Source organism: Typopeltis vanoorti, chromosome 21 (genome assembly GCF_054136105.1).
Source record: "Typopeltis vanoorti isolate ZY-2024b chromosome 21, IOZ_Tvanoo_1.0, whole genome shotgun sequence".
NCBI classification, from domain to species: domain Eukaryota; kingdom Metazoa; phylum Arthropoda; class Arachnida; order Uropygi; family Thelyphonidae; genus Typopeltis; species Typopeltis vanoorti.
Genome location: NC_143569.1, coordinates 13,764,817 through 13,782,543, shown reverse-complemented (window position 1 = coordinate 13,782,543; position 17,727 = coordinate 13,764,817). Strand labels below are relative to the sequence as shown.

Genomic DNA, 17,727 nt, shown 5'->3' with positions numbered 1-17,727 from the left:
GGATCCATCATACAAATTAATAATAAAAAAATAATGCAAAAAGAGAACAACAAAAATCAAGCTAGTACTAGTACAGCGACAGACAAGAAAGCACGTGATTTCGCATGTTGGCGACCAATTCGTACATCCTTCATTTCTTTCTCCCCTTCAGCATGAATCGACTATTCTTGGCACAAAGCCAAGAAGGGACCTAGAAATGGTGGGCGAACTATATTTCATAATTTCTTTGTTTTAGGAAAACACGGAATACAATCTGGATGGTTAATTCCCCAACTACCAGACTACCCTGGTTCATTCAATAACCATGTGAATACCTAACAACAGGGCGTCTCACGAGTTGAGGATTAGACACTAAGCCAGAAGGTCTGATCGGTCCTCCTTATTCCTTTCAGGATACATAGAGTTCACGTTTCATATACTTTACTTAAATCTTTAAGTTAATTAGATCTATTCGTAGAATCTCAAATGTTCTACTACATGTCAAACAATATTGTTATTTAGAGTGACGTTTTGCTGGAACACATTAAAACTGACTAATATTTGTAGAGTACAAAATGTTCTTGCACAAATCTTTAGCTATATACAGCCTCAATTCCTGTTTAAGAAAATCCACTAGTCCGGATGTTAGGAATGCAAAACTGCTCTCCTCTCATTTTCACTTTTCTCGTATATGATGAGCCTTACTGCTGGAATTAATTTTTCAACATTCTGTCGTTTAATGAATTCAGTTATAGTTAGTTATGTATACTATAAGTTTGTTGCAATTGAACAAACTCATTAATGACTAATATGGCAGTGCGTGATAATATTGCGTGATCAATATGGATTTGCAGTATTGTACCAAATATAATGATTTTGTGTACACAATTTGCTTTTATACTTTAGTTTACGACTGTGTTTCTCACTGCTGCTCAGTGTTCTGGGAAAAAATGGATATTCGAATAATTTTGATAAAAGCAGGCTGGATTTATTCAGACATATTTAAGAAAGCATCTGGAAGGAAATGATCATTTAGAAACCAAATAAATAAATAAATAAAAGTGAATAAAATGAACAAAGAGCCACTGGTGCAGTTAAACATATTACATATATATTAAGATATGTTTCCGGTCTAGCTGACCGCGTGGTTCACGTATTCAGCCTCCAACCAACAGGTTACGGGTACGAATCCTTCCACAGGTATAGATATTTACGAAAGTCTTAATGTAGAGACGAATTTCATCGCCCGGTACGTGACCATGGCCCGCTTATTGGAGGACTGAAAGTGACAAGTTACTCTCAGCCCTCCGACCTTGCATGTGCGGTTTATTGGGCACGTGTCACGTAATAATAATGATAATAATAATAAAGGCGCTACAATGAAATGGAAATTTTGCTTCATTCCACCAAAAGAAAAATTTTTCATTAAGCTGGCATATCAAGGTATAACGAAGCTAAGAACTTATATCGACAGATTTGCAAATTTCGAATTTCAAATATAAAAATAAAAAAATAAAATAAACGTCAGCTTTTATTCTCCCGCACACGCAGGAAATGTAAAACGTATGTACACCGTTGGCTTTGATCACCACCTGCATCCTTTGAGGGAGGCTTTCCACTAATGTGCGGCAGACATCAGGTGGAATTTGTCTCCATTCCTCTATCAAAGCAGCGCTGAGTTCAGCGACAGATCGAGGACGTGCTGCTCTGGACTTCAATCGCCGCTCCAATTTGTCCCACAGGTGTTCGATGAGGTTGAGGTCAGGACTCTGCATAGGCAAGAGCAGCCGTTTAACACCCATCTCTTCATACTATTCCATAAGAGCTGCAGCTTTGTGGCATTGTCGTCTTGATAGTAACACGGGTCTTCCATAAAAACTCCACAGTATAGGCAGCACCTGATTATCCAGAATATCAAGGTACTGATATTCTGGACAACAACAACCAGTGGTCCTAGTCCAAACCAGCTGAATGCACCTCACACATTACTCCTCCACCACCAAGCGTTACTGTGGGTACGGCACACCATGCTAATAAGCGTTCTGCAGGCTGCCACCACACCCATACCCTGCCATCAGGCTAGAAACAGATGAATCTTCATTCATCCCTTTAGATTACAGTTTTCAACTGGTTAATTGTCCAGTTCACATGCTCTTTGCACCAGGCAAGACGAGCCGCCTTCTTCGTTGTTGTGATGTCCGGTTTGTATGCCGCTGCTCTTCCGTCGAAATCCAGTAAATATATATCTTTTCGTACAGCATTAGTACTCACCATGGTGTTACTGGAGCGCTGGAACTCATCACAGATGGTCTCTGCCGATTGTAGCCAGTCTGTATGTCGCCAGGTTTAACACCCTCCTGTCCAAGTCAGTCATTTTCGTGCCCGCCTAGGTGTTTTCCTGCACTAATGATGCCAGAATGTCTCCATTCGTTGATCATATCGCCGACCGTTGATTTTGGATGCTCCACTTGACCGGCAATGGTACGTATGGATAAGCTGGTGGATGTGGGCTGTCACATTGGTGACAGCCCATAAATGACATTCTTTACAAACCTAGAATGTTCCATAAATTCAAATAACACAGGTGTTCGGACAATTATTGGTAGATAGTATATATAAGAGCAAAAAGCAGAAACAGAAAATCCATGAGTAAGTGACTGAAATGAATCTGAGAGGTGTAATCATTAAACCGGAATGTCCTCTTCTGGACAGCACAGCGTATTTTTGGAAGTTTTTTAGGCAGAGTAGGTATTTATACAAAGCTGCGATTGTATATGAGGAGCAGTGGCTTGAGCCGAAAAATGACACTAAGTTTTCTGGAGGTTGAAGAGGCTACAGATATCAAGTGTTTGTACTAAGAGAGGATATCGATATATGCTAATCTGAGATGTGATATGTGATTTTGTCTGAAGATTTGGTATTATCGTGGGTGAGAAGAGGCAACTGGGATCTTGCATGTGATAAGCAACGCAGGGTATTTTGAAATAAAAGACAAAGTTATTTTCATCCCGCTAGAGAATCAAGGAAATCATGCCTTACAGAAGTTTGGAAGTTTGGAATGTTTGAGCAGTACATGGATTATCAGTCGAAAAATAGGAAGTAATTGCACTGTTATCAGTAAAGGTGCGGATGTATATGAGATTAGACGAAATAAGTCATTTTTGCATAGGAATTAAAATGTACAGATTCCTGGAATAATGCAGCACCGGAGGGAAAATCTGTAGGAAGTCATCCACCATAACACATAATGAATGAACAGAAAAAAATCCAGCAATCTAATTACAGAGTGGAAAAAGGAATCACAGATGACAGTTTGGTAAGTAGGCCTCTTTGCTAGATTTACTCGTCCTAGAATTGTGGAATAATAATAACATCCAATGGCGGGTGATGTTGGTTAAGCGGTCCGATGTGGATCGAGTGTGGAGAAATCTATACTGATTAATTCGTAAGCCTCCTGTGATGACGCTGACCGATGTTAAATTTCTGAATTTATCTACTTACATTATATGCCAGACTGGTTAATTAAATGACTAACTTTTCCACATCTCTAACTAACAGGCTGGTTCGGATGAAATCAGGGCATGGATATTTTTGAGTGACTTCAAGTGATAGATGAATTTCATAGCCCCATGAGACCACAACCCTCTCTATTTATGAAATGCTTAAAGATGTTCCACCACGAAATCGAGCTATCTACATTATCTAACCCTTAGCCTGCCTACTGTACTTATGCTAATATACTGTAAGCCAACAGTATTTTGTGATTAAAAATAAAAATACTAGCAAACCAGGACTGGTCAAAACCATTTTAGGCTTAGCATTAGTCTCCCAGTATCACTTTGTTTGCACGTATATTATTTATGATACCTAAATTAAGTGCGAAAAGAGATTTAATCAAGCAAAAATTTCTTTCTGATAATTTTTTAAAATCGAATAATACTAGAAACTTAAGAGTATTTGGCCTCAAGAGCAGGCTTTTGGGATTTTTTTTAAACCGTAGCCTAATGAGAGCATTACATATTCTGCAGGTTATTAGGCTTCTGAGGAGATTGATTTAAAAAATTAAAAATATATTAAAACTAACCTGCAGTTTTAAAATAATTAACATACTGTCTCCTTTCGCCACTCCTTGAACCCAGTTATTGCTGTCTATTAAGGAAAAGCTTTCCTGAAATTAAAAAAAAAAAAATGGGTATCAGTTTTTTCTATATCACAGGAAACATGCAAATCTGTGTCCATCTTTCATGTACTAGGAATCTGATTCCAACCATGATCCTTGTACATCTGCATATTATAATTATATCAAATCGTTAAGGGAAGAAATATTCCTTATGGAATATTTTCCAGAAATCAAGAGTCATTCAATCTTGGGAAAAGCAAAACCTCAATATAGACTATGGATTTGAAGTTTTGAGTGCTTCCTAAGGAAAGTGCATTACTTTTTATTATTACGGCTATTTTGGCTGCTTTCGTTTAGGAGTGCCCTTTTTTTAATTTCATTGGCTTTTTACTCAAGAATTCTTAGATCATTGCAGATGTATTTTAGAGACAAATATATGTAGCATAATAGAAGAAAATTTGTACATACCTTTTCTTGGATGTAGTTGCCTGTCTTCTTACTGCGGTATGCATACTTCTGCTGTTATGGTGTTGAAAGGGGAGCGGGGGGGGTTGGCAATGTGGGAGAATTAATTTGAAAAAACTCGGGCTTTTTTTATATAATATATACATATATTATTATTATCATTATTTTTGGGGGGGGGGGGGAGTGCTTAAGGGTCAAAGCTGTATAACTGAGAGGAGACCTCCACATAGCCTTTAAAGGAATGCGGAGAACCGACCAGGACTTCTGACCTAATGTCCAATTCTCACCTTCACGTGGTGCACCCTGTTCGGTATCTACTTTGATACTGAACGAAAGAGGATGGGCTGGCAATTTGGGATTTAGCCTACCAAATTGTATTCTTATTGGTTAATTGCCAAGCTGAAAACTGGAATTTCGTGTGGTGGCCAATTTTTTTTTTACTTTTTTATTTAGTTAGCGACGTCCACGCGATAACGCGTGATCGGCCGTTATAGGAGTAATAGGGGTGACAGATCGACATAATAGGAGTGACTGAAACAAAAAAGACAAAAACTGGTGAGATCTTTCTGAGCAATAAATACAAAATGTTATATTCAGGCAATGACAATCAAGGAAAAGAAGGAGTAGCCATAGTATTCAACACAAAATACGAGGCTAATCTTCTTGAATGGCAGTCAGTCTCAAGTAGAGTAATGTGGGCAAATATGAGAATGGGGAACTGGACAATGAGACTTATTTGTGCCTATGGTCCCACAGAAGGTTCTACTAAGGTAGAAGTGGAGGAATTTTTTGAGGCTTTAGAAAAAGCAACTGACACAATGAAAAAGGAAAAGTTGGTCCTTGTTGGGGATCTAAATAGTAGAGTAGGAAATGATTGTGAGACATACAAAAATATTTTGGGAAAATTTGGAGAAAACAGCAAAGCTAATAATAATGGCAAATATCTCTTGGATTTCTGCTCAGGGCATGGACTGGTTATTACTAACACCATGTTCCAACATAAAAATGTGCACAAATTCACATGGAGAGAAGAGGCTAGGAATAAGAAAAGTCTCATTGACTATGTTATTGTTGATAGTGATGTTTTCTCCCTGGTGCAGGACACCAGAGTGTACAGAGGATTTGAAATTGGAAGTGATCACTATTTAGTCTTGAGCAGGATAAAATTGAATTTCATACTGAAAAGAATAACATGTAAGAAAGTTTTAAAGTGAATAAAAGTTGAGCAGCTCTCAGATGTGAACTGTAGACTAAAATACAGAAATATTATTGAAAAGAAAATGAAAGAGTTTGAGAACAGGAATCAAACCTTGGAGATTCAGTGGTAAACTCTGAAGGAAACATTGATTGATTCTGCCAGAGAGGATATGTGGTGAGGTTGTGTGCAAAGATAAAAAAAATCAGAACTCCCTGGTGGACACAGGAAGTTAAAGAGGCAGTGAAGGAAAAGAAGAAAGCATATCAAAAGTTCCTGGCAAATAAGTCAGCTTTTATTCTTACAGAATACAGAGACAAAAGTAAGAAAGCTAAACAGTGTGTAAAACTAGCTAAACAAAAGTCATGGGAGGACTTTGGCAAGAATATAGAAAATAAATATCAAGAAGGTGGCAAAATATTCTGGAGGTTGTTGAAGAAGCTTAGGAATGGAGGAAAGAGTGCTGTAAAAGGAATTAGAGATGATAAAGGTGAAATGAAAACAGGAGAAAAAGATATCCTTGAAGTATGGAGTAATTACTTCGATCCATTCTTGAAGCAGAAAAAGCCATCAAAGGCTTGAAATGTGGAAAGGCAACAGGAGTACATGATATTCGACCAGAAATGCTGAAGTAATGGTGGTATAAAAGTCTTACAGTGGCTGCACTGCATAGTTCAGAAAGCCTGGACAGAGGGACGAATTCCCGATGTTTGGAGTAGAGCTCTCATAGTACCCATATATAAAAAGGGAAATAAAAAAACTGAATGTGAGAATTACAGAGGTATTTCCCTACTGAGTGTTCCTGGCAAGATCTATGCAAGTATACTTGAGAAACGGTTGAGAAGAATTGTGGAAGAAAAGCTTGGTGAAGAACAAGCTGGATTTAGGCCAAACAGAGGCTGTCAGGATCAGATCTTCACTTTACGACAAATAGTCGAGAAAGCACGGTAATATAACAAAGATCTGTATTTAAGTTTTGTCGATTTGGAACAGGCATATGACAAGGTGCCAAGAGAGAAGCTATTCAATACGCTGCAGTTATATGGTGCCAATGGGACATTATATCAAGCAATACTTAGTCTTTATTTGAGTTGTAAGTCAGCAGTTAATATTGAAGGAAGTACAGGAAGATGGTTTAATGTTAAATCTGGTGTCAGACAAGGATGTACATTATCCCCTCTGTTATTCATTATCTATATGGATAACATTATGAAGGAAAGTGGTATTAAACATATCAAAATTGGAGATGTTACTTTATGCGGATGATGTTATACTTCTAAATAAATCCGCTGCAAGTCCGCAAGATTCTCTGACTAAATTGAATAGATGTTGTAATAGATATGGTATGAAGGTCAGCAATAAAAAGACAAAGACAATGAAAATAGGCAGAATCATTGAAAATGTCAACTGTGTTGTGAATGGAGAACCTGTGGAACAAGTAAAACATTTCAGCTACTTAGGCACGATTTTTACTGAAGATGGTAAATTAAATATAGAAATAAACAACAGAATCAGCAAAGCTGGTATGGTGGGAAGTCAATTGAATAAATTCATATGGAATAAGAGAGAAATTAGTCGGAACACTAAATTAGCTGTATACAAGACAGTGTTCGAACCAGTTTTAACTTATGGATCTGAGAGCTGGGTCAGAAGTAAAACACTTGACCATGGCTAGAGCCCGTAGATATGAGAGTCCTGAGAAAGATTCGAGGCGTGAACAGATGGCATCAATGGAAATATCATATTAAAAATGAGGATATTAGGAAAGAACTTGACATTGTCAGCATCCAGGAATGCGTTAGCAGAGCTAATCTCAGGTGGTATGGTCACTTACCACCTGAGATTAGAATGGGAGAGGAAAGATTAGCAAAACAAGTGTTCTCTGCCAGGTTGGCAGGAAAACGACGCAGATGAAGACCAAGATATGGGTGGATTGATATGGTACAAAGTGCCTTAGACGATAGAAATATAAGATCTGATAATGTTGGAGTCTTGACAAGTAAGAGACTGATTTGGAGGAAAATTGTAGATAGGAAGTTAGTAATGATGTAATTTTTTCATGTAGTACTGTCATATCCTGTACACCCCTTGAGGGTACATGTCAGGAATTTGATGATGATGATGATGATGATATATTATATTTAAGGGTGAACGGAGCGCTTTTTTTGTAGGGTGGGAAAAAATGATGAAAAAGTGGGCTGAAAATAGAAACAGATTTTTAGAGGAAGAGGAAGGGTTTATGGGAAAAGGGGACCGGGGAGAGGGCTGACGGGGTGCGAGCCGTTTCGATCGTGTGGGTCGTCGTCTGAACTCATGGGGGAAGTGTATGGCATGTCGTGTCGGCTTGGTGTATGTGCCTTAGGACTTTTGTTTTCGCTTATTGTTTGGAGTCGTGATCTAAGTTTTATGTGGTGGAGCTTTCAACGCTCGGAGATTATGTAGGGTCTGTGGACGTTGATTGAGTTCTCGTCACATTTTATAGCTATCGTTTCCGATATTCTAAGCATTGTTTCGTTGACTTGTCAGTCTATTATGATGGCCTTGTCAATTTGCGGGGTATGTTTTTGTTCAAGGAAGTGAACTGCTATTTCTGTTTTCCCTGTACTTTGTATTCTATTTTTCTTTTTGATGTTGCGTTTTTTAGTGTTTAAATGTTCTGGAATAGGGATGTTACAGTCACGGAAGTGTTCTTGTAGTCTTGCCCATAGAATCTGTGTAGGTGATATCACACATTTGTAGACTACGTTGTAGTGTTCTAATATTTCTTTGTGCGTATGAGATTTAGTGGGTTTTAGAAAATTTGACAATTTTTGGTTTGTGGTGAATATCAGTTTGTAGTCAGCATGTTTGAAAATGTATTTGTAGGCTTTGTATGTGTTCTGGATGTATGGCAGTTTGATAACTTTTTGTGTTGGGAAGTTTGTTTTGGTTGTTTTGACGGGTTTTTGCTGTCCTGTTTGCATAATTTATTAGTTGTGTGGGATAGTTGCGATTTTTAAAATTCTGTGTTATTTTTTTATTTATGTGTTGATATAATTATGGTGTGATAGGATTACCAATTTTTTAACAGAATACGGATGGCATGAGTAGAAATGGAGTTAGTTTCCGATATGCGTGGGTTTGCGGTATATTTTCGTGGCTATTTTGTTGTCTTTCTGATTAATATCAAGTTTAAGAAATTGATGGATTTGTTCTGTTTGGTTTCCATGGTTAATTTTAATTTGTTGCACTATCTGCTGCTGAGGATGGTGGTAGATAATTTTCTTTGTCTGGTGTGTGACCACCACCATGCTTCTTAGAAGCCTTTAGTTAGTTCACAAATTTCCACGATTGATCTCTAAGTTGGGCTTCCTAGTTAATACGGATAACCCTCGAGTTACATGTAATGAATTTACAATAGGGTGCAAGTGACAAATAAATAAATTATTTTCTTAAGTCGTCGACTAGAGGTAATTTTTCTAAAGCCTTTTTTCTACCGCTTCCCGAGTTAGTCGATCTCTGACCCAGAAAAGTGGATTTTTTCTCCCAGAAACTCGGATTTTTCGTCCCGTAAACTTAAGAAAATCGACTGTAGAACCCACATTATTTCAGACATTAAATATATTGTGCTAGGGTTAGGGACCACGAGATGGCGGCACTTGTTGAGCCGTCTCTTTTCACTGCGTGCCACTTAATTAGTGATAGCCTTAGGGCAGCTATCTGATTGGCTGCCAGTGGAGATTGAACTGCCCACTCAGTCTCCGAAAGTTAGATAGGGCTAAACGGCCTCGCCTACTCCCTATAAGAGAATAAAAAGCCTTTTTCTTTAATAAAAAGAAAAAGGCTTTTTTTTCTTTTCTTAAGCGAACTATATTACTTAACATGTAGTTAAGAAGGCTAGAGTCTAACCTAAGTGGCTAACTTATGTGCCTACTTATCTTTCTACTTCTACAAAGATATCAAAAAGTGGTATACAGGGGATATGAGTGTGCAAAATTTAAGATAACTAGTGGTGTACCGCAAGGATCAGTCATTGGTCACTGTTATTCAATCTATACATTAATGACATTGAGAAGGATTTGACAGATGACAATGCAAAGATAGGTAGGGTAATCAGGAATGCAGCTGGTACTTGTAGAATGATTAGCGTAGCTGAAATTGTGGGCATGGGGAAATGGATGTCAGTAAATTGTGAAGTCATACACTTCACATTTACTGAAGAAACTGAAACTGATCAGGCTAGGGATCTTGGAGTGTTAGTAGATAGGAAGTTGAAGTTCAGGGACCATGTGGCAAAGATTGCAAATAACAACTCAAAAGATAATACTGAAACGAACTCTGACATATAAAAGGATGTTATTTTACCTCTTTACATGGCCTTAATAAGACCTCACTTGGAGTATGCACAGGTCTGGTCTCCTGGTTTCCGTTGTAATTCTGATACAGTACAGAGAGTGCAAAGGAGAGTGTTAAAATAATATCAGGATTGTGGAGTACTGATTATGAAGGCAGACTGAGCATTTGCAACCTGCAGACACCAGCAAACAGGAGAGATATGATTGAGACTTACAACCCTCTGAAAGGGTCATATAGGATTTCAGTTCATGGATTTTATTTTATTTTATGGAGAATGAGGAAAGGACAAGGGAGAATCCTTGGGAGCTGCGAATGAGTGCCGCTAAGAAGGAAGTGAGAACTGAATTTTTCTCTCATAGAGTGGTGCGTGATTGGAGTGAATTGCCATTGGATGTTGTGTGTGCAAAGGATTGTGGATTACTTCAAGAACAAGTATGATAGCTAGAGCGTGTAATATGTGGCCTCCCTCAATGAGTCCCTAACTACCTGGAGGTCTTAATAATAATAATAATAATAATAATAATAATAATAATAATAATAATAATAACAATAATAATAATAATAATATTTTGTGAGCTCTCCCGAAAATGACATGAAACAATTGAAGCTATTGTTTGTAGGAAACTCGGCCTATCTGCCAAAAATGCAAGAGCAGTGTTGACTATTCAAAAAATGCTAATCAGTGCCTGTATCCCTGTAAAAATAACGTTTGCTTCCATAGCCAGGCCTCCCGACGAAAGACCATTATAGATCGACTGAAGAACTTACTGTAGAATTTTTTTAAGCCAGTTCGGGAATTAGTCAATCTATATTGAGTGTTTTTAAACCTATACCTCAAAACATTCACCACAGAACTCTCATTATTATGAGTGTTAGAGGTGTGGTGGTAGTTGCTTCCATACTCGCCTTCTCTCTCTCTTTTTCGTAAAAACCTTGTTTCATTGATATCTTCAGCTCACTATTAGTGAGGCGAATGGCTGCTCACGTGTCTTCAAAAGTTAGGTACTAAAGGCATTAGAGGACATTAAAATAAAAAAAAAAGAACTCATAATGAGTCTCTGTAGCTTAGTTGGTTTAAACTATACCCTTTGATTAAAAAGACCTTGGTTCGAATCCGGTCTAGACGTAAGAAACCTATATCGGGGCTTGTAAATTGAAGCATTTCACTTCTGAAGACTTTCACTTCTCCGGTCTCATACAGAGAAGTGAAAGGTTTTTCATCCTGCAAAATAGGAAAACTGGACAGAAGAGACTCAATTTACAGTAATAATACTGTGCAGATAGGCAAAAACCGCTCTGTCAGATCATTAATCAGGTTTCAAAGGAGTGTCAAGTTATTTGGCAGTTACTGTTCATTCGACCGAACATGCAAGCGAAAATGAAAATGGGATGACCTCAAAATTCGAATATATGTCTTTTTTTTTTTTAAGTTTTATAACCAAACATAACATATTCCAGTCTTAGCTATTGTCTTTTCTAAACAATAAAAGAAGATAAAATCAATAGATAATGAAATCCACATAGAAAAGTTAAGAATTTAGTTTGAAAATCCATGTGACTGCACAACAAAACACTGTGAGAATGCTTGTTTTCAACGATTTATGAATAAAATCAAATGAAACGTATACATTTCATTTGGGAAAACTAAAGAGGTATATGTTCTTAAAATATGGTTGTAAGTTATACACACGAATATTAATTCACATACAGAAGACAATATTTGTAAAAAACATGCCTTTCGAAAAGGAAAACGATCTACTGACCAAACTTTTACATCAAAAAAATACCTCACCGAGAGGTATTAGGAATTCAACAATGAAATTCATATAACAAATCTAGGTTAGGAGAGAATTTCACAGTCATAAGAGCCATGAAACAAATACAAAAAATTAAGTATTTCCAAATCAGCTGCTCTCAGCGGTATTTACATTCATTAAAAGATTCATTAAAAACAATAATCAAATAGCTGTAAAAACAACTAATATTCATTGAAATAAACAGCTGTAAGAAGTAGTTAAGGGCTGCAAGATGAAGCCCAATAAATAGAGAGGTGATATTGGCACATATTTCACATATGTTACTAAACTATTTCACTTCTTCTTTAACAGGTTTTGTAATGAGAGTGTAGTTAGTGTTTTCAATATTCCTGTCTATTCAGTTTAGGTACAGGGTGATCAAATTAAAGTATCCCTGTTTAAGGTCTTGTGGAGAGCCATCCAGTGATCCAAACGCCGCAAAACTTTGTAGGAATACATTGTGCGTTACGCGGAAAAGATATCTCAGGGTAAAAGTAGTTCCCACCAGGAGTGCTTAACAATGTATCGAATATAGATTTGTAATTTTTTTTGTGTGTGTAAGAGGGAGAAAAGCGACACAAGCATAAATAATACATTTTTACTTACTTCCATTATGTATTCACGTGCTATACTGTTCAATGTGTTGCCCTTCCTGGTATGCTACAAACTGCACCCTTTGCACAATGTGTTCAACGGCAGAACACAACTGGTCGGGACCGATATTGCGCACATGATGCTCTATGCTGTCTTTCAGAGCTGGCAACTTATCAGGATGATCAAGATAAAACCTGTCTTTGAGAAATCCCCAGAGTCAGAAATCACAAAGATCAGGTGAACTAGACGGCCATGCAGTGGAAAACGCATGGCTGATCAGTATGGGGTCCATGAAATGTTCTCAAAAAAACCTTCTGTATAAAACGACCGATGTATGGTGGAGCCCATCCTGCATGAAAATAACTGAATCCATGCACAGGCGCTGCTGCAGCTGTGACACAACAAAATTGTTAATTATATCGCGATACCTCTCGGCAGTAACTGAGCAGGTCACAGAACCCGACAGGCGAATGTCATCAAAGAAGAATGGTCCAATGAAAAAAGAAGCTGTAAACCAGCACCAGACAGTAATTTTGGGTGAATTGTTGGATTCCATGCGGGTATTGTGTAGCCCATACCCAGCAACTGTGGGTATTCACAGCTTCGTTCAGGTGAAAGTGAGCCTTATCCCCACAGAAAATCATCCACGACCACGCAGCGTCCAACTCCACTAAAACAAAGAATATTAAAACGAATGTCGTCGACTCTCGTCGACTTTCAAAGTCCTGCAGGCACAGTTCTTGTGTCAGGGTTATCTTCAATGGGTAGAAATGCAGAACCTTCCAGACAGTTGTGTAAGGCACATCTATGTGTCTTGATACAGCACGTGGATTGCAGGAACCAAAGCTGTAATTCATGGCCTGCTCCACAATGGTAGTAGCAACTTTATTCACTTGTGAACTGATTGGTTTGCGATCTCTGCCTCGTCTGACTCCAAACGAACCTGTTTCTTCAAAATGACTAATCATTGTCGTAGAGCACGTGGAAATAGTGGACCTCGTCGACATTTATTCAGGCGAAGAAATTCGCGGAGTGCAGCAACAGCATTGCAGTTGTTTAGATAGTAGAGCTTCATGAGCAAATGACACAACTTTGGTGCCATTACTGTGGACAGTATTGGCAACCAGAATTAAGAGGAAAAAATCTGTGTACATGTTTTTAAACCCTCCTGGCACCTGCCGAGTTGCAGAATCTGCAAATTCCATGCATTTGTGGTTGCAACGCCTCCTGGTGTTAAATTTTTGAAATACTTTTTTTTCTCTGATATCGCTTCTGTATGATGTAAAGTGGAGGCATGGAAAGCACTGGGGGAAGAGGGAATTGACCTGCTGTGGGATCTGTTCATGAAAGTTTGCCAACAGAAAAATATACCCGAGGAATAGAGGGAGAGCACTCTTTTCCCCATCTACAAGGGTAAAGGGGATGCACAAGACTGTAAAAATTACAGAGGAATAAAGTTGATGTCCCACAGAATGAAAATCCTAGAAAGAGTTCTTGATGGAAGATTGAGGAAGGAGGCGGAGATTGCAAAGGAACAATATGGCTTCATGCCTGGTATATCAACAACAGATGCTATCTTTGGGTTACGGCAGATGAGGAAAAATTTCGAGAGAAACAACGGGAGCTACATCAGGCATTTACTGATCTGGAGAAAGCATACGATAGAGTGCCAAGGCCAAGGCAAGAAGTCTGGAGGTGTCTGAGGGAGAAGAAGGTTCCCGATAAATATGTCAGGTTGGTGCAGGATATGTACAGAAATGTGAAGACAAGTGTTTGGACCTGAAAACAGACAGAAAGTTTTCAAGTAACAGTTGGCTTGCATCAAGGGTCAGCATTAAGTCCGTTTCTCTTTAATATTGTGATGGAGGTGGTGACGGAGGAGGTGAGAGAAGATGCGCCTTGGGCAATATTCTATGTAGATGACATCTTGCTGTGTGCAAATTCAAGCGAAGAAGTGGGAACTAAACTGGAAAGATGGAGAAAAGTACTGGAAGAGAGAGGTATGAGACTGAGCAGAAGTAAGACAGAGTATATGTGTTGCACAGTGGGCGGCGGCCAGGAGACAGATCTGGAGCTGGAAGGAAATCTCATCAGGAAGGTGAGGGATTTTAGATATTTAGGTTCAACAGTGGAAGAAGATGGAGGAGCTGAGAAGGAAGTGAGATGCAGGATACAAGCGGGTTGGCGGAACTGGAGGGAGATGGCTGGAGTGTTATGCAATAAGAGGGTGCAGATCAATCTGAAAGGCAAAATCTATAGGACAGTAGTGAGGCCAGTTATGACGTATGCTATGGAAACTGTGGCCTTGAGGAAAAATAACATCAGCAGGATGGAAGTAGCAGAGATGAGAATGCTTAGGTGGATGTGCGGTGTGACCAGAAAGGATCGTCTGAAAAATAACTATGTAAGGGGAACAGTGAAAGTTACGAACTTAGGAGCAAAGATACAGGAGGCAAGGTTGAGATGGTTTGGTGATGTGATGAGGAGGGAAGACGAATATGTGGGAAGAAGGGTCATGCAGATGGATGTGCAAGAAAGGAGGAAGTGTGGGCAGCCAAAGAAGAGATGGAGGGAGCTGGTAGAAGAGGACTTGAGGATGAAGACCATGGATGTGGTGACAGCCCAAGACAGGAGGATGTGGAGGAGACTCATCATCAACAGTGACCCCACTTAAGTGGGAGAAGCTGTGGAAGAAGAAGATCGCATCTGTGTGATGTACAATCTCTCACCAAAAGACAATAGCAGCATCCTTGCTTATGGCAGGAATCGAACCCGCGACCTGTTGGTTGGTAAGCAGGTACACTAACCACGTGTCCAACGAGGCTGGCAAACACCATCACGGGTTTTCGATTCTACTCTCCAATTCGACTAACTTCATCTAAGACTGTATTCGAACGTTTCTAAATTTAGTTGCCCCATGGCACAGGAAAATAGAATTTTTCTCGGGTTTTTAAGCCTGCATCTAAAACTGAGACTAGTGAGTGTTAACGTTTAGGGTTCACAAGACGTCGGCGGTTGTCTAATTAATAGCATTCGGTCTCCATTCTTTAGTGAATGATTGAAGTTTGGAGACTAAATGCCTACTTGTCTTTAAAAAGTTAGGGCTAAGGCCCTCTTCATACTCCCTTTGGGAAGTGACGTTTGCACTCCAAGGGTTTGACTGCACGAAGAAAGACTTGGGTTGAAATCTAGTTGCCGACTAGACGAACATTTTCTATGCCTTTTTCGACCGGTTCCCGAGTTAGTCGATCATGTGCAAGTGGTTTTTTATCCCAGAGACTCAATTTTTTCGCCCGTAAACTCAAGATAATCGACCGTCGAACCCATGCTATTTTTAGACATTAAACATATTGTGTTAGGGTTAGGCACCACGAGATGGCGGCAATTTTTAGCCGTCCCTTCACTGTGTGCCTATTAACTTAGTGATAGCCTTGGGCGGGCTATTTCTGATTGGCTACCAGTGGAGACTGAATTGACCACTCAATCTCCAAAAGTTGGATAGGGCTAAAACGAACTAGCCTATTCCCTATACGGGAACAAAAGACGTTAGCTTATTTTTGTTATTCTGAAATATATATATATATATATATATATATATATATATATATATATATTATTATTATTATTATTTTAACGGTGTCTCCATGGAGTCAAAAGACTCATCGCGGGAGACCCGACATTGACACTAACCATTATTTACACATGTCATACCTCTCCTTAAATTCATTCACAGTTGAAGCATTCACAACCAGTTCTGGCAAAGCATTCCACCCATTCACAACCCTCCAAGTAAAAAATCTAGTCCTAACACCCTTGTTAACCACACTCTTACACCATCTCCAGGGATCGCCCCTCGTTCTCTCACATCCTGCATTGGTCTTAAGAATATCATCAGTATCAATCCTGTAAAATCCCTTTAACAATTTAAATACCTCTATCATATCTCCTCTCCTACGTCTATCAGCTAGTTTTTGGAGCCCACAGATCATCAAGCTATCCTCATAGGGAACATCCCACAGACCTGCAACAATCTTTGTAACCCGCCTCTGAATCCTCTCTACCACTTCCGCATCACCAAGAAATCCTGGCGACCAGATCTGTGCACAATAGTCCAAATGCGGCCTTATTAATGCCTTATAGAGTGGAACAATAACTTCCCTATCCCTGCTTGTTAGTGTGTTCCTCAACAACCATGTAATTTGATGTGATGTTTTGGCAATCTTAGCAATATGCCCTTTAAACTTAAGTTCTCTGTCCACAATAACTCCCAAGTCTCTTGTCTCATCAACTTCCTGCAGTTCAGTTCCGTTAATATAGTAAACAGCATGCGATGTCATCCTCCCGAAGTGCATCACCTTACACTTAGCCACGTTGTACTGACAGCCATTTACCTCAGTCCATAGCGTCAGCCTATTTAAGTCACCCTGTAAAATATCCACATCATTTGAATTGATTATCGCTCTTCCCAATTTTGCATCATCAGCAAACAAGTGCATATTTCCATTCAAGGTATTTCCAATATCATTGATGTACAAATTAAACAATAGAGGACCAGGAACTGAGCCCTGAGGTACACCACTAGTCACTTGCCTTTTCCTGGACTCAGATCTTCCGTAAACCACTCTTTGATATCTGTCCGCCAGCCATCCTTTAATCCAAATCACCATCTTCGGATCCAAACTCATTTGCTCTAATTTATTTAATAGAGTTCCATGTGGAATACTGTCAAAAGCCTTTGCAAAGTCAAGCAGTATCACTGAGTAAGGATTTCCTTTATCCAACTCCACTGTTACTTTATTATAGAACGTAAGCAAATTACTTAGGCAAGACCTACCCTTCACAAAACCATGTTGCCCCTTATAAAGTATCATATTGCTGTCCACCCAGTCCTGAATTCTAATTTTAACTAATTTCTCCAAAATCTTAACCACCACTCCAGATATATTGATTGGTCTATAATTTGCAACATCAGACTTAGAGCCTCCCTTGTGCAATGGAACTATTTTCCCCTCTTTCCACTCTATTGGCACTTTACCAGAACTGAGGCTTAAATTAAACATCCTGGTTAGAGGAGTTGCTAATTCTCTTGCACATTCTCGTAACACATGGGCCGATATGCCATCTAACCCAATGGCAGTGTTAGCATTAAGGCTCTTTAATATATTAAGCACCTCAATTTCATCTATCTCTATACTCTCATCAGTCAATGGCACATCTGACACTGCACTATCACTACGAAGATG

The 17,727-nt window shown here is 38.9% G+C and overlaps 1 protein-coding gene across 2 annotated transcripts in view; it reads right to left on the bottom strand.

Moving 5' to 3' along the window:
- Positions 1-17,727, bottom strand: part of LOC150094635 (uncharacterized) — a 73,279-nt gene that overhangs the window by 28,450 nt on the left and 27,102 nt on the right. The window contains exon 3 of one of the 2 annotated variants that reach the window (XM_090410905.1): positions 4,064-4,147. The exons of the other annotated variant lie outside the window; for it this stretch is intronic. Within the exon in view, the coding sequence (XP_090267031.1) occupies positions 4,064-4,147 (84 nt within the window). The remainder of the gene's footprint in view (positions 1-4,063; positions 4,148-17,727) is intronic. 2 annotated transcript variants of the gene reach the window in all.